Below are 20,443 nucleotides of genomic sequence, written 5' to 3'. Positions count from 1 at the left end.
TAATTACATACATTTCCCACACCATACAGGAATTTGCACATTATATGAATGCACATTTAAAGGGCATACATTTTTACTTTTAACTCTTAGTGTTTGTGTTTTAGAAATTTGTTGTGTTGCTGTGACATGTGAATCCCCCCCACCTGTCTATCGAATGACAACTTTTATGACATTTTTATAGTATGTAGTACAGTATGTAGTAGAGTGGATAATACCTTATGGTATGCACTAACTATTGGACATGTTATGCTTTTCTCATAAAATGCACAATTGTTATGCTTAACTGCACTACTAATGCCATTAAAGTCATAAAAAAGTACAAAGTTATAAAAAGTCACAGACTACTATATCATACAAATGTAATTAAAAACTCATATGCAGTATGTCATAAAAATCTCATTAAAAACTCATATGCAGTATGTCATAAAAATGTCATCAGCTAACCAGCTCCCAGCTCTACTTTACGGACAGACATAAAAGGGCTATCAATTTTTTCTATTTTTAACTCTTGGTAAGAAAGCAAATAAACAAGCAAATTTCCACAGAGTCCACAGCTCATTTATTCACTGTGGTCCCTTACCGGGATAATCTAGGCCCCAAATGTGAAATTACATTCCAAATCTGCAAATAAATTCTTGACACAGTTGCTTGATTTCAACAAAACCTTTTAAATTTCACTGGTCTTCTTCTTCTTCACTGGTACTGTTTATAAAATCAATGAGTCTGATTTGATGCCAGCTTAAACATGGTGTGTGATTTTGTGTTTGTGTATTTAAGGTGGGAATTGTGATTGTGTGTTGTTTAGAGTGTGCAGTGTGTGTTGGTACAAGTGTAGTGTCGAGTATAATCTATATGCATGTGAATGTCAGAGAATGCTTGATAAGGCAACATGCAGTCATCAGTTTCCATAGACCTCAAAGTAAAAACACACAAACCTGCTCCAGAAACACACACACACACACACACACACACACACACACACACACACACACACACACACACACACACACACACACACACACACACACACACACACACAAACACACACTTTGCTGGCTGGACCGGTTCTATGTTAACACACATTGCATGCAGACACACACACACACACACTGATGCCGGGCAGACAATCTGAGAGGAGAAGGGAATTCTCTGATTGGCTGAGACAGTTGATGGGTGAGAGCTTCAGAACAACCAAGGTTCAGACTCGTGAAATACAAAACTACCTTAAAAACAACTATGCATCCCAGAATTCAAGCTGTACACAGAACTACACATAAAGCTGATCCATGATAAAACCCAAACCTAAAGTCATAGTATAGTATGTCGAAAAAAGTCATGGTATAGTATGTCTATACTATACCAAAAGTTGAAAAAAGTAATAGTATGCCAAAAAACGTTGAAAAGTCATAATATAGTATGTCAAAAAAAGTCATAGTATGTCGAAAAAAGTTGAAAAAAGTCATAGTATAGCATGTGGAAAAAAGTTGAAAAAAAGTCATAGTATAGCATGTCAAAAAAAGTAAAAAAAATAGTCATAGTATAGTATGTCGATAAAAATCGAAAAAAGTCATATTAAAATATGTTGAAAAAAAGTCGGAAAAAAGTAATAGTATGTCCTAAAAAGTCTAAAAAAAGGTCATAGTATAGTATGTTGAAAAAAGGCAAAAAAAAGTCTTAGTATAGTATGTCAAAAAAGATCAAATAAAAGTCATAGAGTATATCAAAAAAGTATATTTGAAAAAGTCGGAAAAAAGTCATAGTATAATAAGCCGAAAAAAGTCATAGTATAGCATGTCGGAAAAAAAGTTGATAAAAAAGTCATAGTGTAGTATGTCGAAAAAAAATTTGAAAATAATCATGGTATGTTAGGGCTGTCAAACCATTATTTTTTTTAAATTGCGATTAATCGCTGAATTTCTATAGTTAATTGCGATTAAGCATGTTTTATCACATGATTAAAATTCTATTTATTTTGCATTTCAGAACTGTTTTTAAGTACATATTAACAATGGAAAGCAATTCTTACCAGTGTATCTTGATTGGGAATCAAATGAATGCAAAGAAAGTTACTTTATGAACTTGACTTTAAGATTTGTATTAGTTTATTATTTATTTACTGTAAAGAAAAGAAGAAGAAAAAAGAAGGATACTAAACAACAGTCAGGAACTTGTTTATTGTTAAGGCCATGGTCAAAATGAAAGATTTAATAATAATGTAATAACTATAACAATAACTTATTTCACCAGTAAATTGCTGTTGAACGACAAAAACAACCACCAGATGGAAAATGGTATTTTACAATTACTGTGAATGCACCACGAGGCTACATGTTTTGACAAACATTTTTTTAGGATGTATTAGGAGGAAGTATGACAGCTTGATGATAAGTAAAGGTGCGGCAAAGGGTCAAAATAGTAGGCACGACGTTAAGCCGAGTGAAGTGAAAATAAATAAATAAATGGCGGCATGCGATTGGAAAATGTACGCGTTTTGCTCTGCCATTAATCGCATATTATAGATTAACGCGTTAATGCTGACAGCCCTAATATACAGTACAGGCCAAAAGTTTGGACACACCTTCTCATTCAATGCGTTTCCTTTATTTTCATGACTATTTACATTCTAGATTCTCACTGAAGGCATCAAAACTATGAATGAACACATATGGAATTATGTACTTAACAAAAAAGTGTGAAATAACTGAAAACATGTCTTATATTTTAGATTCCTCAAAGTAGCCACCCTTTGCTCTGATTACTGCTTTGCACACTCTTGTCATTCTCTTGATGAGCTTCAAGAGGTAGTCACCTGAAATGGTTTTCCAACAGTCTTGAAGGAGTTCCCAGAGAGGCTTAGCACTTGTTGGCCCTTTTGCCTTCACTCTGTGGTCCAGCTCACCCCAAACCATCTCGATTGGGTTCAGGTCCGGTGACTGTGGAGGCCAGGTCATCTGGCGCAGCACTCAAATAAATGATGGTCCAACTAAACGCAAACCGGATGGGATGGCATGTCGCTGCAGGATGCTGTGGTAGCCATGCTGGTTCATTATGCCTTCAATTTTGAGTAAATCCCCAACAGTGTCACCAGCAAAGCACCCCCACACCATCACACCTCCTCCTCTATGCTTCACGGTGGGAACCAGGCATGTAGAATCCATCCGTTCACCTTTTCGGCGTTGGACAAAGACACAGCGGTTGGAACCAAAGATCTCAAATTTGGACTCATCAGACCAAAGCACAGATTTCCACTGGTCTAATGTCCATTCCTTGTGTTTCTTGGCCCAAACAAATCTCTTCTGCTTGTTGCCTCTCCGTAGCAGTGTTTTCCTAGCAGCTTGACCATGAAGGCCTGATTCGCGCAGTCTCCTCTTAACAGTTGTTCTAGAGATGTGTCTGCTGCTAGAACTCTGTGTGGCATTCATCTGGTCTCTAATCTGAGCTGCTGTTAACTTGCGATTTCTGAGGCTGGTGACTCGGATGAACTTATCAGCAGCAGAGGTGACTCTTGGTCTTCCTTTCCTGGGGCGTTCCTCATGTGAGCCAGTTTCGTTGTAGCGCTTGATGATTTTTGCGACTGCACTTGGGGACACATTCAAAGTTTTCGCAATTTTCCGGACTGACTAACCTTCATTTGTGAAAGTAATGATGGCCACTCGTTTCTCTTTACTTAGCTGATTGGTTCTTGCCATAATATGAATTATAACAGTTGTCCAATAGGGCTGTCGGCTGTGTATCAACCTGACTTCTGCACAACACAACTGATGGTCCCAACCCCATTAATAAGGGAAAAACTTCCACTAATGAACCCTGACAAAGCACACCTGTGAAGTGAAAACCATTTCAGGTGACTACCTCATGAAGCTCATTGAGAGAACACCAAGGGTGTGCAGCGCTATCAAAAAAGCAAAGGGTGGCTACTTTGAGGAATCTAAAATATAAGATATGTTTTCAGTTATTTCACACTTTTTGTTAAGTACATAATTCCATATGTGTTCATTCATAGTTTTGATGCCTTCAGTGAGAATCTACAATGTAAATAGTCATGAAAATAAAGAAAACATTGAATGAGAAGGTGTGTCCAAACTTGTGGCCTGTACTGTATGTTGAAAAAAGTCATAAAAAAGTCAAAGTATAGTATGTCGAAAAAGTCGGAAAAAAGTCATAGTATAATAGGCCGAAAAAAGTCATAGTATATAGTATGCCAAAATAAGTCAAAGAAAAGTCATAGTATAGCATGTCGAAAAAATGTCATAGTATAGTATGTTGAATAAAGTCGAAAATAAGTCATAGTCTATAGTATGTCGAAAAAAGTCATAAAAAAGTCATATTATAGTGTGCCAAAAAAAGTTGAAGAAAAGTCATAGTATAGTATGTCAAAAAAAGTTGAAAAAAAGTCGTAGTATAGTATGTCAAAAAATTTCATAGTATAGTATGTCCAAAAAAAGTAAAAAAAAAGTCATATAATATAGTATGTTGAATAAAGTTGTAAATAAGTCAAGGTATGGTGTGCCAACAAAAGTTGAAGAAAAGTCATAGTATAGTATGTCAAAAAAAGTCGAAGAAAAGTAATTGTATAGTATGTTGAAAAAAGTAGACAAAAGTCATAGTATAGTACAGGGGTGGCCAACCAGTTGAGCATAAAGAGCCACAAAAAAACACGCACCATAGCAAAAAGCCACACAACACATGCACGTCCACATTACAACAGCAACAGTGACTTCCAGATCTAATGAAAGTCATAATACATAGCAGTTTTCATTGGAAAAAAGTACTACTATAGTAAGTCAAAAAAAATAGAAAAAAAGTTATGTTATATATGTCGAAAAAAGTCATTAAAAAGTCATAGTATAGTATGTCGAAAAAAAGTCATGAAAAAGTCATAGTATAGTATGTCAAAAAAAGTCATAGTATAGTATGTCCAAAAAAAGTAAAAAAAAAAAATAAAAAATCATAGTATAGTATGTTGAATAAAGTCGTAAATAAGTCAAGGTATAGTGTGCCAAAAAAAGTTTAAGAAAAGTAATAGTATAGTATGTCAAAAAAAGTCATAGTATAGTATGTCCAAAAAGAGTCATAGTATAGTATGTTGAATAAAGTCGTAAATAAGTCAAGGTATAGTGTGCCAAAAAAAGTTTAAGAAAAGTAATAGTATAGTATGTCAAAAAAAGTCATAGTATAGCATGTCCAAAAAAGTAGAAAAAAGTCATAATGAAGCTCAGCGTAAGTTCTTACAGGAAGACTTCAAATTTCTTTTTTCATCACTCCTAATTGATCAGCTGTTCCATGGCATTCACTTGTCAGCAGAAAATCGGATTTAGCTGTTTGTTAGTTAAGCCAATTCATTCCGATTCAGCCATGTATCACAAGCCAATCACAGCATGACATCCTGTTTTAAATCTTCTCCCTCCTCTGCGGTTGTCAGCTGTCATTTCAGGAATAGAGTGCGTCCCGCCTCCTCCCCTTCAACCCACGTACTCCGGGGATCGTCAGCTGAATGGCAATCTTGATTGGGTCCTGGGAGCCTTCATCACCACCACCAGTGTATGGACTCCATCGGGGGATATGTTTGGGTTCACTACCCCTTTTATAACATATGGATTCGATGGAGTCTAATCTCCAGAGACTTTGCACATTTCATTTTTCATATTTTGTCCTGTACAATAAACATGTTCATATTTGCAAGGAAGTCTCTCCTGATTAAAGTATGGTATGTCCAAAAAAGTAGAAAAAAGTCATAGTATGTCCAAAAAAAGTCATAGTATAGTATGTCCAAAAAAGTAGAAAAAAGTCATAGTATAGTATGTCCAAAAAAAGTCATAGTATAGTATGTCCAAAAAAGTAGAAAAAAGTCATAGTATAGTATGTCCAAAAAAGTAGAAAAAAATCATAGTATGTCCAAAAAAAGTCATAGTATAGTATGTCCAAAAAAGTAGAAAAAAGTCATAGTATGTCCAAAAAAAGTCATAGTATAGTATGTTGAAAAAAGTAGAAAAAAATCATAGTATAGTATGTCCAAAAAAAGTCATAGTATAGTATGTCCAAAAAAGTAGAAAAAAGTCATAGTATAGCATGTCAACAAAGTAATAGTATAGTATGTCGAAAAAAGTAGAAAAAAGTGTTAGTATAGTATGTCGAAAAAAGTCGAAAAAAGTCATAGTATAGCATGTTGAAAAAAGTCATAGTATAGTATGTCCAAAAAAGTCGAAAAAAGTCATAGTATAGTATGTCTAAAAAAGTCGAAAAAAGTCATAGTATAGCATGTCCAAAAAAGTCGAAAAAAGTCATAGTATGGTATGTCGAAAAAAAGTCATAGTATAGTATGTGGAAAAAAATCATAAAAAAGTAAAAGTATAGTATGCCAAAAAAAGTCGAAGAAAAGTCATAATATAATATGTCAAAAAAAAAAAAAAAAAAGTCATAGTATAGAGTATGCCAAAAAAGTCAAAGAAAAGTCATCGTATAGTATGTGGAAAAAAGTCATATTATAATATGTAAAAAAAATGGATGGATCACAATTACCTTTACTGTAACTCTGGCAAACTGAAATTAATTTCTGAACTCATAATTACATACATTTCCCACACCATACAGGAATTTGCACATTATATGAATGCACATTTAAAGGGCTTACATTTTTACTTTTAACTCTTAGTGTTTGTGTTTTAGAAATTTGTTGTGTTGCCGTGACATATGACTCCCCCCCACCTGTCTATCGAATGACAACTTTTATGACATTTTTATAGTATGTAGTACAGTATGTAGTAGAGTGGATAATACCTTATGGTATGCACTAACTATTGGACTATATGTTATGCTTTTCTCATAAAATGCATAATTGTTATGCTTAACTGCACTACTAATGCCATTAAAGCCATAAAAAAGTAAAAAGTTATAAAAAGTCATAGACTACTATGTCATACAAATGTCATTAAAAACTCATATGCAGTATGTCATATAAATGTCATCAGCTAACCATCTCCCAGATCTACTTTACGGACAGACGTGAAAGTGCTATCACTTTTCTATATTTAACTCTTGGTAAGAAAGCAAACAAACAAGCAAATTTAGCTGGAGTCCACAGCTCATTTATTCCCCGTGGTCCCTTACCGGGATAATCTAGCCCCAAATATGAAATCAAAATCAAAACTCAACTCCCGATCTTCCACATCTTCAAAGAAACTCTTGACACAGTTGCTTGATTTCAACCAAAACCTTTTTAATTTCACTGGTACTGTTTATAAAATCAGCGAGTCTGCTTTGATGCCAACTTAAACATGGTGTGTGATTTTGTGTTTGTGTATTTAAGGTGGGAATTGTGATTGTGTGTTGTTTGGAGTGTGCTGCGTGTGTTGGTACAAGTGTAGTGTCAAGTGTAATCTATATGCATGTGAATGTCAGAGAATGCTTGATAAGGCAACATGCAGTCATCAGTTTCCATAGACCTCAAAGTAAAAACACACAAACCTGCTCCAGAAACACACACACACACACACACACACACACACACACACTTTGCTGGCTGGACCGGTTCTATGTTAATACACACATACACACACATACAGTGCATACAGACACCCACTGATGCCGGGCAGACAAGCTGTGAAAGGTAGCATCACACTGACTGAGAGGAGAAGGGAATTCTCTGATTGGCTGAGACAGTTGATGGGTGGGAGCTTCAGAACAACCAAGGTTCAGACTCGTGAAATACAAAACTACCTTAAAAACAACTATGCATCCCAGAATTCAAGCTGTACACAGAACTACACATAAAGCTGATCCATGATAACACCCGAACCTTCATGCTGTTCTTCTAGCTGACCGATTCTCTCACTGAATCAATGTTTTCATCACAGAAATCAGAATACCTGACTAATGTCCACACTGCATGTTTCTCTTGATAGCATGCAAACCACTCTCACAAAGACTAAAAAGCAACTACGGTACACAATAACAATATGTGATCAGTATCAGCTGCTCATATTTCCTCTTCAGTAGATTGTCTGACTTATATTCTGTATCAAGTTTTTTTAACTCTTCATCAAAGCTATTTGATGTTTACATTGAGAGAAATGTTTCAAACCCAACATGTTTTTCTTGGAATTATTCTAATTTTATTGTGCAGCATTTAAGCACATTCCCCCAGAAATTCAATCAGTTTGTAATGACAGACCCACCTGTGGGGTTGAAGAAGTTAATCAGCTTTTTAAGTACTATAAATGAATGGGTCCGGCGTACATGAATACATTATTTTCTGCCAAAGTTAAAGCAACACTGGTGGAAAAGGAGTCGTCAGGGATTTCCACGAACCAATCAGAATCTAAGAATCAAAATCTGTCTGTCTTCTCACTTGAATTTAGCCACATATATTTAACGTTATAGTGATTTTTTTTTGACAAATTGAAACCAAGTAACAACTTGTGGAACAACTGCTCTTGTTTTCTCATGCATCGCATGAACACAATTCAAGGTTTCACTCTTAACTGCTGAGAAAAATGAGCATTTGTTTATTGCTTACTGGTAAATAACCCTGTTTCTAAATGTCGAGGCCAAACACACACTAAGCCATACAAAGCTACACAGAACAGCTGCTACTCTATAGTTACAACACGAGACAAGTCATTCTACACATCTGTTCATGCAGTCTACTGTAGCTATCTAACTACTGCACACACAAAACAGAATGATATCTGTCATCAATGCACGATTCTCTGCACAAGCCCCTGGTTGATATATTTTATACACCAGCAGCCACGCATGCACACACACACACACACACACAAACAGCAGATCACACACCCTCTCATACCCTGCCTCAGTCACTCAGTGAGCTATTGTTGTGGAGTGCATAGGCATACCTTACACACCCAAAAAAAGTCCTCTAGTTAACATGTTTGCCCAGTGTGTGTGTGTCTGTGCTGGCATTTGTGGTATGTACTGTATGTGTGTGTTTCATGCATGTGTGGAATAAAGGTATTTCTTTTTGTTTGTGTGTACATGTGTGTTTGTGCGTGAGGTTTCCCTATTGGTTGGTAGGCGTGGGGGACTGTAACAACACCAGGGTTCATATCAGGACGACACTAACACACAGGCTTGGCGAGGGTAAGACGGCGGTGGAGGAAAAGCTACAGGCTGCAGAAAATCAGAAGGGAGGTAGACGGGGTGAGAACAGGTGGCAGAGGGCTGCTGCTGGGGGGAGGCAGAGGGGGAGACAGGTGCTGAGGTGTGGCATCCGGAAGAGTCTGTTTTAGTTGATTTTGGTTCTGTAAAGTCACAAAAAAATATGTTGAACATCTGGAGTCTGGTACAGCGAGGCGAGGGGAGCGAGGAACCACTGGAGAGCACGGGAGGGGAGGTCCTGAAGACGACTAATACCCCTGGAAGAAAGGAAGGAAAGGAGGAAGATGTTGTCAGTGGTTGAATACATATTTAGATCCTTTACTTGAGAATAAAAGTAGCAATACCACAATGTAATAAAAAAGACATTACAAGTTAAAGGGGCACTCCACAGATATTATACCCATCAAGATCCGTTCACTCGTCATAAGCAGTGGCAAAAAGTAACTAAGTATACATTTACTAAAGTACTGCACTTGAGTACAATTTCAGGGTACTTTTACGGAAATATTGTACTTTTATACTCCTCCACTTTTATATGACAGCTGTAGTTACTTGTAACTTTTCAGATTAACATTTTACATTTAAAAAATATATAATTTGCTCATAAAATACAGTAAATGGTAAAGATGATAAAGATATATATATATTCTTTGTGCATTCGTGGATTTTTATTCTGTGAAATGAAAGGGATGGGACTCAATCATAGATTAAAATGACTTGATAAGAAGGACAAATACGTGATTATATTTTTTATTAAAAAAATCTTAATTGGTAAAGGAAATGGTATAAATTTATTGTAAGTTGCTGGTGTACCCCTTTTAAGTCCTGCATCCAAAACTGTACTTCATTAATCCTAAAAAGTAAAAACAAAAAAATATATTGGCAGCAAAATGTGCTTTAATATCAAAAGTGAAAGCACTCCTTAAACAATGCTCTCTTTCAGAGTGTTAAAGGAACAGTCACTACCTTTTGTCCATAAATTAAAGTTCACATATTCATTTATATAATTAACATTTGACTAGATGAAATTAAAGCATAAAAAACATTATTTTGTGTTTTTGTCATCTGATCAGAGTTCAACTATCCATTGTTGACTCTGACAATGTCAGCAATGCTAAATCGGTGAAGTACGCTTTCAAGTCTAAACTAATGTATACACTATTTCACCTGTAGCACCTGAATGAAGTTATGAAAAAGAATCATAATTGGTGTCAATGTATTTAGTTTCTTTCCGCATTTATATTATTGCTGCACTTAGCCAAGTGTCACACATCATTTGATATGACTGAGCTGCTTCTTATAAATAATCCGCTCTGCTTAATCCCAGCAGCCGTCTAACTTGTTCTCTTACCTCTCCTCCATCCCCACCCTGCTCCATTCCTCCATATTCTCCCTGCCAGAGGAAACAAGAAGAGTGAGAACAAATTTGACACAAAAGAGGTGGAGTAGAGGATGAAAGAATGAGTTGATGGCAGGGTGGAGAGCCTCAAGCACCAATGGCTTCGTTTTCCTCCAGCTCTGATCAAATAAAGCAGTTAAGACTACAAAGACCATGCTGCAGGGTTGACTCAACTCTTCTTATCATGCTCAAGACTTCCCAGGGGGTTAGTTGATTAGAGCTATACAGCATGTAAAAGTGACGGACTCTAGGTGCACAGGCCTTGTTCAGCATGAGCAGCGCAGAGTAACTTTGGTGCATGCCATGAATATATTTACTGGCTTATCCGACGTGCTGGAGATGTGGCTGAGAGCTTGTATGTCACTTTACGCTAAACAGGGGAGCTACATGGTTAGAAATGGAGACTTTTAGTATCATTGTTGCCTAAACCACACACGAGTGAGCATCTGAGAGGTCAAAAGAAAATGTTTGCGATATTCAGGTTGAAAATTGTGAATTACTCACCAAGACATTGTGTGTGTGTCTATGTTTTTATACAGTCAGTGGAAGCTTTTATTCAAAGCCCCAAATACTGCAGGAATTTGTCCATTTTAATTTAGGAAGCATCACAGCAGCTTCTGTTTTTTTCTTTTCCCTCTTGACGCTCACTTAGTCTGTTGTGGGCTATTAGCTAATATAAATAGAGTTACCAGTTTATTGGGTACATTTGTGTGTCATTTAATGTAATCCAATACAAAAAAAATCCTGCAGTTAATCCTACCTTAAAATGTGATAATTCTGCATGAAAAGCCAGATTTATTAGGTGTATTGGATTAGATTGTACAGGCAACCATAATAAACTTGGTGCATTTAGAATGTAGCATGCAGAGCATCCCCACTCTGTCTCTCCTTCACCCCAGACCACCCCAGCATGACCTATGACCCCACACTGCTCTGTCCAATAGGCACCTCGTATACAGGCTCCTCCTATCAGGGAAACACAGATGAGACACACAAACAACACAAACAACAAAAGGTAAGAATAACGGCGACACAGAACAACACACAAGACAGGAGCAATGCCACAGAATTATAACAGAAGAAGCGACACACAGACATCAAAAAACTATTTTAAAGACATGCATGAAAGACACAAAAGTTAGATGTAAGGTCATCTAACATCTGACAAAAGGACAACAAAACATACGAGCAGAAGAAGGGCCATCAGTGTTAACTGTCACAAATTAAACAAATATTTCAGGAAAAATCTTTTCAATGTAACTTTGGGTAAATGTGAGCTTTAATGGATGTGGCATGGTATTAAATCTGCTTAAAAACAGTACATAATACACTTATACAGTGTAAATACATACTGGTTTATATCCTCATGTTTGTGTCAGTTCTTTTAGTTAGAAAAATAACCAATAAATCATTACAATGCTGATAATGAATAATTTAGGCAAAGCTAGACTGATAAATCATCCAAGCTAATAATAAAGTAACACAAAAAATTGTTACAGAAATGCAAAACTAGCACAAATCTAAGGGATCTGTATCAAGATTTGTTTTAAAAAAAATGTTAAACATTGGCTTATATATCCAAAAAACAAAGCAAAATATCAATATTAGTCTCAGAAATCAATATCATTGTAAACTGAATATATTTGGGTTTTGGACTGTTGATAAAAAAAGAAAGAATGAAAAAAAGAAAGAAAAAATAATATCTACATTTTGTCAATATTTTATAGATGAAATCATGTATTAATCAAAATAAATACAATAATTAATTGATATTGATTGCAGCTCTATTCTATTTATCTATAATTTCAGTAAATAAATAAATGCATCCTAAAAAATAAGAGCAGAACCATTGCATGTTTATTTCAATTTTAGCGCTGCTTTGATATATCAGTTTGTTAAAGGAAATGTTTTTTTTACACACTGCAGCTCTCTGTGTTTAATATGGTGAAACAGCTCTATCTACAGGCTGACATTAGACCAACTGTCTTAAAGATCATTCAGTATTAGTGTCAGGCAAAATTTAACTTGAATCTGACTATGGTCTGGACCTACGAGTCTATTTGAGCTTGTTGGAGAGAATTAGTCTATATCCACAACGTTCCACTTCCGGGATTGCTCTGTTGCCACCAGAAATTGTGGATGTCCGTTACCTTACGCTTTCTTTGTATTGGAATTTTAAACTCTGATCGATTTATGAGGACTATGGTTAACTGCTCCTGAGATCTCTGCAGGGTAAATCCAGACAGCTAGCTAGACTATCTGTCATGGGTGTCAGTTTGGTTTGAAATGTGCTTGGGACAGAGATGCATTCGGAAATGCATTTTCAGAAGTGCTGGGTACAATGACGCATTCATTTTCTTTTTTCTCTTTCGTGCAGGTCATGTTTTGAAAGACGCTGTCCTGTAGCTTACTAATGTAAATGAATAAAAATGTATACGCCCACCCCTCCCCCAACCTAGAACGTATCCCAATGTTACAGTTGTTGCAGTGTTGTGAACAGAGAAGTGTGTAGCCAGCGCAGCAGCAGAACGGCTGTATCTGTGCCTGCCCTGTGGGGATAGAGATTTTTGTGGATTTGTTGGTATCTGTCGCTCAAGAATTATGAACTTTATTAAAGGTTTTCAAAAAAAGTGGTGGGTACAAAATGACTCATGACGAAATCTGATAGGTACGTGTACCCACCGTCTCCACCGTCCCCACCGAAATCAACGCCTAGACTATCTGTCCAATCTGACTTTGCTGTTGAACGACTAAAACAACCTTTGAACGTACTAACAAGTTCCTTCCCGAGGCTATTTTGCAGCGACACCGTGGCTCCGCTCGGTGCTTAGCACCAAGCAAGACTATTGTGATTGGTTTAAAGAAATGCCAATAAACCAAAGCACGTTTTATTTCCATCCCGGGAAGGCTGTGTGGACTTGCCAGACCCTCCTGCGCAGTGCTGTGGAGGAGGGACTGGCAAAGTGAGACTAGAGAGACATCAATTATAGTTCAGATCTTTTCACGGTGCTGCACACTGACATGTATCTGTGGGGGCCGTTGGTGGTCTAGTATAGTGTAACATAGTTTTATTATACAGTCTATGGGTGTAACCATTGTAACCCAGCGTTACCATGGTAACTGACCTGGTTGATCATCCCAGTCGACGCGCCGACGTTCTCGACCCCCTCCCCGCTCGCCTGTGACGCTTCGTTGGCCCCGGCCGCCGCTGCGTCTCCAACGATGTTGGTCTGATCTACGGTCCTGTTGGCCACTGAGATGCAGAGTGGGGGACTGTTAGTGAAACTGAAACACACTAAAATTTTGTACTATGACAAAACACGTATATTTCCCTATTTGTGCGTAAGGAGGTCACCAATAGGGCTAGCAGGTAGCCTACAGAGCTTTCACTTACCTGTGTTTACTGATGACACAACTCCCTCCTTTGTCTTATTGCCTGAGGATCAAAAAGATACAATCAAATTCATATTCAATCACTCACTGTTTCCTACTTAATAGAAAAATGACATATTTTACAATTCTTATGTTTTGTTATGGCTTTCACTGAATAGTCTGTATATGCATGCATATTTTCATTATTTTGTTGATTTATTTTGTATTTACTTTTTGTCTTATAATCAGTGAGCAATGATTAGGATGTGAGCATTCATGTATTATTTGATACCCTTACACCTAGGCTCATTGATGATTAAATAGCCTAAATGTAGTAACTCATCTTGTAGTTGTGAGAATAAAATGAATGCTTATTAACTGATATTAATCATAAAAGGGCTTCACCTCTAGGCTATTATATCAATGTAATATCAATGTAATAATGGGATGTTGCTTAAGACATGACATTAACATGTTTTAAGGTTTCACCCATTTCATTTACTTTCACTTTGAAAAACACATTTTTAGATATGCATTTTTGCAGTTTAATTGCCACAAAGTTGTAGAAACATCATAGAAGTTTAAGTACAATACATGTTTTTTTTAAAAGAAGGATAAATATCCTTCTTTTAAAAAAACATTTCTTAGCTGCTGTTCCCCCCCAAGACTTTCACATATCCTTTTGACAGTGTCGGGTTAGCAGTATCCATTGCTCTTTCTAAAAATACATTTAAAGACTCCGCGTCCTTTCAGTGTGACTGATGTGTTTCCCTAGTTTTTAAACGTGAACGTGGTCCTTTTTCTTTGTCTTTCTTTGTCTTCATATATTGTTTAATATTCTATTCTTTCAACATGATAAAGCAGTGTTTGGTGTATGAGAGCTCTATAAAGCTTAGTTGAATTCATAATTTTATGGAAAACATCCTGTGAACAGCAGAGCCTCTCTGCATTTCCCTCTCTGCTCACCAGCACTGTGCTCATTATAGTATGATCCCAAGCAGATTAAATTGTGGTTATATAATCTGCTAGAGTAAGAAGTAGAAGGAGGGAAATGTCTGCTGTAAGAGATGAGAGGGAATAATGGGAGGAAGGTAGAAACGAAGTAAGGAAAGCAAGAATAAATCTGCGGAATAACATGATTTCGTGCACACTGACTGTTCCCTCTTTTACACAGATGCTGCCATTAACAGTATCTGCATCCACCCGTCCTCTCTGTCTCCTGCTTCCCTCCATCTCTCCTCACGCTCCCTGTGCTACATGAGCCACGTGCCTGAGTACTGAGCAGTACTGCAGTACAGCCTAACACACACACACACACACACACACACAGGAATGACAGAGCTTCTTTCTTCCAGTCAACAGAGGGAGCCACCTGAGTGTCACTGTGAATATCTGCATGTGAGCCTGTGGTGATCTGTCTGTCGTGTGTGTGTGTGTGTGTGTGTGTGTGTGTGTGTGTGTGTGTGTGTGTGTGTGTGTGTGTGTGTGTGTGTGTGTACATGTATAAATGTGTAAATTAAATTATCAAATAAGATTTGGACAGAAGCAGATGCAATTATCCAGGTAATGCACAGGACACTGCTCAGCATAAACCCAGAACACGAAAGCCATTTTGAAATAATCCTGATAGGAAATGACAATCCAGATAAAAAGATTGCTTCAATAAATGAAGATTGCACGGATTAGAGTGTGTGAATGCTTTTCCCAATAATGAAATAATGTGCAAATATATGGCTTTCGTCTTTTTTTTTTTAAAGGAGGATTTGTGCTTTAGCAGTCCTTATGTGATGAAAGCTCAAACATGTCCCTGATTAATTGAAAAATCCTGTCAATGGTTGTATTTATTTTTTTTTACATGTTTTTAGCAATGTAAAATATATCACATGTGCACTGAGAAAACATGAATTGTAATTAATAAGGGGTGCGGGCAATTACGTACATCTCTGCTGATGACCAGAAATTAAACCACTGATACAACACAAAACTAAATTCCATAATAAGATATATAAAAATAAGTTTTGTGGCAGCTTGTGTTCACTGACTCGTGTTTTTTTAATTTAATCACAGAGCACATCCAGCTGTCAGTCCAGGTTTGGCCTGTTTGTGAAAGCGGGCGTGCAGACCTTGATACAGTGTGTACCCACATTCACATGCTGACGTATGCACTCTGCTGCAGGCAGATACAGTGGTTTATCGGCGCCATCGACCCTCCTCACTTCAGTGATCACATCTTCTCTCCCTCTTCTGTTTCTCCCCCTATGATCCGCATGTCCATTTTCTTTCCCCCTCGCTTACTTTTCTCTCCATCTTTCCGTCCCCCTACATTCATTTTCCAGTGAGTGCCATCCCTCCACCTCCATCATCCCTCCATCACTACATGTCAACTGCCTCTCTCTTTCTGCCTCTCCATCTGTTCAAACAGGAGCCATGAGACTAGAAGCTCAAAGCTTTTTCTGACATAATACCCCTCCCTTCTCTCTCCCTGTTTTCTCTCTGTGTCTCTTCCGCTGCATCCCACCATCGTTCCCTGGGATGGGTTGGCGGCGGGGTTGTTTTAAGAGCTGCGGGGGGAGGAAGGTGGTTAGTCATCAAAGCAGCACACACTGGCAGGCAAATCCTGCTGCTGCAACGCCACAATCACACATTCTTGCATCAACACGAGGATTGGGTGGAGGGGGGTGATGGGAGAGCAAATTGCTGCAGTGCTCAAGTGATCCTTGCCCTGTCTTCCTCACCTCCCTCCCACACTCTTTTTTCCCCCCATTTTCATCATTATGATTAACATTTTGAAGCTGCTGTGTGACGGTCAGTCAGAGTGCTGAAGGGAGCGACTGTATACGACGATAAAGACTTCCACTCTGCTAACTCCTCACCCACCCTCCCACTTTTACAATGCCCCTCCCCTCTCAGGCGGCCTAAAAGCCTGGTACTCGAGGTAACCTTGAGATGTGACGCATTCGCTGCTTGAGCTAATCTAAAAGTACAGGAAACCCCGGCGTGACTACAAAGCATCTGAAGCATTTTAACATTTTTAAATCTCTGTCTGCATCTTTATTGTGAATTTATGCATGTATCTTACCTATTTATTTATCTAAAATATCTGTGACTATACCTCAAATATTAAATGTATTATATGTAGGCCAACTCTATTCTGTAAATTAAAAAGGGCAGATAAAACAAGTCCCTGGACACTGCTGGACATCACTGCAATGAGTCCATCACCGGACGTCCCTCTGCAACCTGCTCTACAAACCATTCAATAAAATAGGAAAGGTGATATAAGCTTGAGGCAGCTCCATCACATGATCCTTTCTCTTTTATTCTTTTTTTCCCTAAAACAGACAGACCAGACCTCCACCAGCTTCTGTCCTGCTACCCAATTACAACTTTTACAATTTCCCTCTAACTCCCCCTCCACACTCTGTCTATCCTTCACTCTTTCAGACCCCCACCCTGTAACCCTGCACCAGTCATGCAGCAGTATCCTTCCAGTGCTCTGTCCATCCCCACTTTTGTTCTTCCTTCTCCTCCTCCTCCTCCTCCTCCTCCTCCCTCCGGTTCTGTCGCTTCTCACAAGTGTCCCAGACATTGACACCTATAGGACCCCACCTCAAATGGTGAAAAAGGAAATGATGCAACCCCACAACAAAAAGACGAGTGCATCTCCCCCAACACTTACCCACTTTCCTTTTTTAATACAACTCGGTGCAGCTCCACAGACAAGATGTGTTACGTACCTACATACATCACCCCTTCCTTGGTCTTGGCAGCTGCCTCCTCCATGCCAGCTTTGGTCTTCTCTGCGGCGGCCACCACACCATCCTTGGCCATAGAGAACCCCTTCATCAGTACATCCATCTTGGGCGACGAGACGGCTGGGCTCCCCTTCTCCAAACGGGCCTGGCTGGTGCTTACAGTGAGTGTGCAGAAGAGATGATGTGAGATGTGAGAGTGTGTATGTCTGTGTGAGTGTCTGGTGTGTGTGTGTGTGTGTGTGTGTGTGCGGTGGCTCCTCCTCCCTTTGGTGCTACAACAGAGGGCTGTGAGGACCGCACAGCAGGGCTACAGCACGCAGACTGAGAGAAAGAGGGGGGAGGAAACAACCGGTATGCACAAGAGGGAGAGAAGAGGAGGAGTAGAGACAGCCGGCTGCTGCAGCATTTTCAAGTCATGCTGCAACCCCACGCCTCAGCCACACCTCCACCTGTCATCCATCTTTCTCCTGATGATTCTCACTCATGCTCAATGCAGCCACCGGCTTGCTGTTTGCTGCGTATTTTGATTGGCAGATTGCTCTGGATACACCTTTCTAGATGCTGAGCTTGTGAGCACTGTTACATAACCAGTTCAAGTTTTTATTTATTTTTTATATCATATGACTTGTGAGATTTTGTCATGTAGTCTGTAATCACTAGTCCCAAAATATGATTCCTTCATCCTTTTTTTTCTGATAACGACTACATGTACCGTATATATCACATTTTCTATTTATTTAGTTGAATTGGATTGAATAAAAAATGAAAAAGAGAGCACCTACAGCCATTTGTATTCTTGTATGGAGGAGAGAAAATGCTTTGTCATTTCCTTCTGAATGAGTCATAACTGCCCTCCTCATCCTCGTCATCTTCCTCCATCGTCCTGTTTCTCCCATACATGCCAACTCCGCAGCAGAGAAATTCTAGGGATAGTGTTGATAAGACAACAGCTCCATTTTTGTTTCATTTCTATAAAAAAAAAAAAACAGGCACACTGAGTAAAATAATTGGCAACACAAATAAAAATAAGATGCTGCAACTGTATTTCTTTTTGCATTCTGTCCATAACGATACCTAATAAAACAAAGGTGAGAGGAGTAATGTGATATATATGGAGCAGTGCAGTTTGCAGAGAGGAGGACGTCTCATATTTTCAATCTGGCTGTACAGAATCCCACTGCCCTCTAGTGGCCTTGACACATACGACATCATGACACAGCATTATTGTTGACTGATGGTTCTCTTTACACATGCAAAAGACTAGTTAAGCATTTAAGCAACTTAAGCTTTTTGGTCTCAAATATGAAAAGAATTAACAATCCACATGTTGCCATTTTTCATGTAGGGCCTGCATATTTGAAATAGAAATGTAGTAATGTACGTTCACTGAATGCATACATACCTTTTCCATAAAACACCTTGCAGCCTGTGCATACAACTGTTATCAATTATACTGCCGTCTTCTGTATATGCTAGAATTAACCAGAAAAGACAACAAAACAAGACAATTTAACAAAATAACGACAATAAATAATAACTGGACACTGTGGCGGGTGAAATTGCACACACAACGCCACATTACCTATCAAAGTTGTTTTCTGGAGACAGTGTACTCACCTGAATGAACGTCATACTGTGAGTCTTCTGCACTGCAGAGTCCTCTACAATCTACTGAACATATAACCAGTCTGTCACTGCGCTCCTACAACGTTTTTAAACACTTTGAGTTGAAAGAGACAGTCACAAACAGCAGAAGTCCTCACACACCTGACTGAAGTTAAATAAATGCACAACCACTGGAGATCACTTCTTCTTCTTTGTGTTTTTTGGTGGATTGCATTTGTAATATCAACCTTTAGGTGTATACCTTTACCACTGCAGCCTAGAACAGGATAGTTTTTGTTGTTTGTTGATGGTTTTCCATCTTTAATGGACAGGACAGCTAGGTGAGAAAGAGGGAAGACACGCAGGAAATAGTCGCAGGTCGGACTCAAACCCTGGACCTCTGCGTATATATATGTATATGTGCGCCTGCTCTACCAACTGACCCAACCCGGCCACTAGAACAGGATAGTTAACTCTGTTAGTCTAACTCTGTAATAAAATACAATAAATGAAAAACACAAAAAAACAAAACTATAAATTAGCAAACCAGTGTTTATTAAGCAATGGCTGCACGACAGGCTTTAGCTGTGATATAGTTAGGCAATTGATCATGATAGGCCGTATGTTGTGATATAATAACATGTCACAGATTGAAGTGAGCTATTGCTTTTATAAAACGGTCATCAAGTATAACAATATGAAAGTTATAGTGACATTCCAATTGACAAAATTTAAATAATCAGATTCACAATAAAATGGCCCTCCTAGCCTGGCCACACATACCAGTGGTTGCTATGGAATGCAGCGCAGGTAACGTTAGCCTACGCTAGCAGCTAGCACAAACTATTTATTTGGCTTAATGCTAAAGAAAGGCACACAGTAACACAACAAACTACTACCGATCAAGGTAGCAGTAAAACAGCAACTCTCGTTTTTACAAGGTAAAATTGCTGTTTTTATCAATGGAGTCTGATAGCTTTGAAAAGAGCATATATAACGGCGTGAGTTGTCTGTCGAAAAGTGCTGACCTGACGGCAAGTTAAAGCGGTGAAAATATTCTAAATATAGTGGACACTTAAAGGGACACTTGGCCGATTTTTTACCAGCTCTGTGTCGTGTGTGTGTGCAGGAGTGTTACTCATTGTGCAAAATAATTTAAATCATAGCCATTGTAGGCCTATATGGTTATGATATA

General features: G+C 38.2%; 1 protein-coding gene across 3 annotated transcripts; it reads right to left on the bottom strand.

Moving 5' to 3' along the window:
- Positions 1 to 1,186: 1,186 nt before the first annotated feature.
- sncgb (synuclein, gamma b (breast cancer-specific protein 1)) lies at positions 1,187 to 17,944 on the bottom strand. Of its 3 annotated transcripts, XR_003691325.1 has the most exons (7): positions 17,626 to 17,944; positions 13,911 to 13,952; positions 13,642 to 13,769; positions 11,465 to 11,482; positions 10,469 to 10,510; positions 7,796 to 9,374; positions 1,187 to 1,302 (listed from the first exon to the last, which is right to left on the bottom strand). XR_003691325.1 is itself a non-coding variant. In XM_028567904.1 (6 exons), the coding sequence occupies exons 1-6, from the start codon at positions 17,744 to 17,746 to the stop codon at positions 9,366 to 9,368; spliced, it is 360 nt and encodes a 119-aa protein (XP_028423705.1). In that variant the 5' UTR covers positions 17,747 to 17,944; the 3' UTR covers positions 7,196 to 9,365. The 3 variants fall into 3 exon arrangements, 2 of the variants coding, with proteins under 2 accessions (XP_028423705.1, XP_028423706.1); XM_028567904.1 differs by lacking the exon at positions 1,187 to 1,302 and having other exon boundaries at positions 7,196 to 9,374; XM_028567905.1 differs by lacking the exons at positions 1,187 to 1,302; positions 11,465 to 11,482 and having other exon boundaries at positions 7,196 to 9,374.
- Between the last annotated feature and the right edge of the window lie 2,499 nt (positions 17,945 to 20,443).

This window comes from Perca flavescens, chromosome 21 (assembly GCF_004354835.1).
Source record: "Perca flavescens isolate YP-PL-M2 chromosome 21, PFLA_1.0, whole genome shotgun sequence".
NCBI lineage: Eukaryota > Metazoa > Chordata > Actinopteri > Perciformes > Percidae > Perca > Perca flavescens.
The sequence above is the reverse complement of the archived record's forward strand: the minus strand, read 5'-3'. Positions and strand labels throughout refer to the sequence as shown.

What these genes read in the sequence shown, in the direction of transcription:
- sncgb (XM_028567904.1), bottom strand. Translation starts at nt 17,746, where the DNA reads ATGGATGTACTGATGAAGGGGTTCTCTATGGCCAAGGATGGTGTGGTG. An exon ending in GGAAGGGGTGATGTATGTAG is followed by an intron (nt 13,953 to 17,625) that starts GTACGTAACACA and finishes TTTGATCCTCAG; the next exon opens with GCAATAAGACAAAGGAGGGA. An exon ending in TGTGTCATCAGTAAACACAG is followed by an intron (nt 13,770 to 13,910) that starts GTAAGTGAAAGC and finishes TCTGCATCTCAG; the next exon opens with TGGCCAACAGGACCGTAGAT.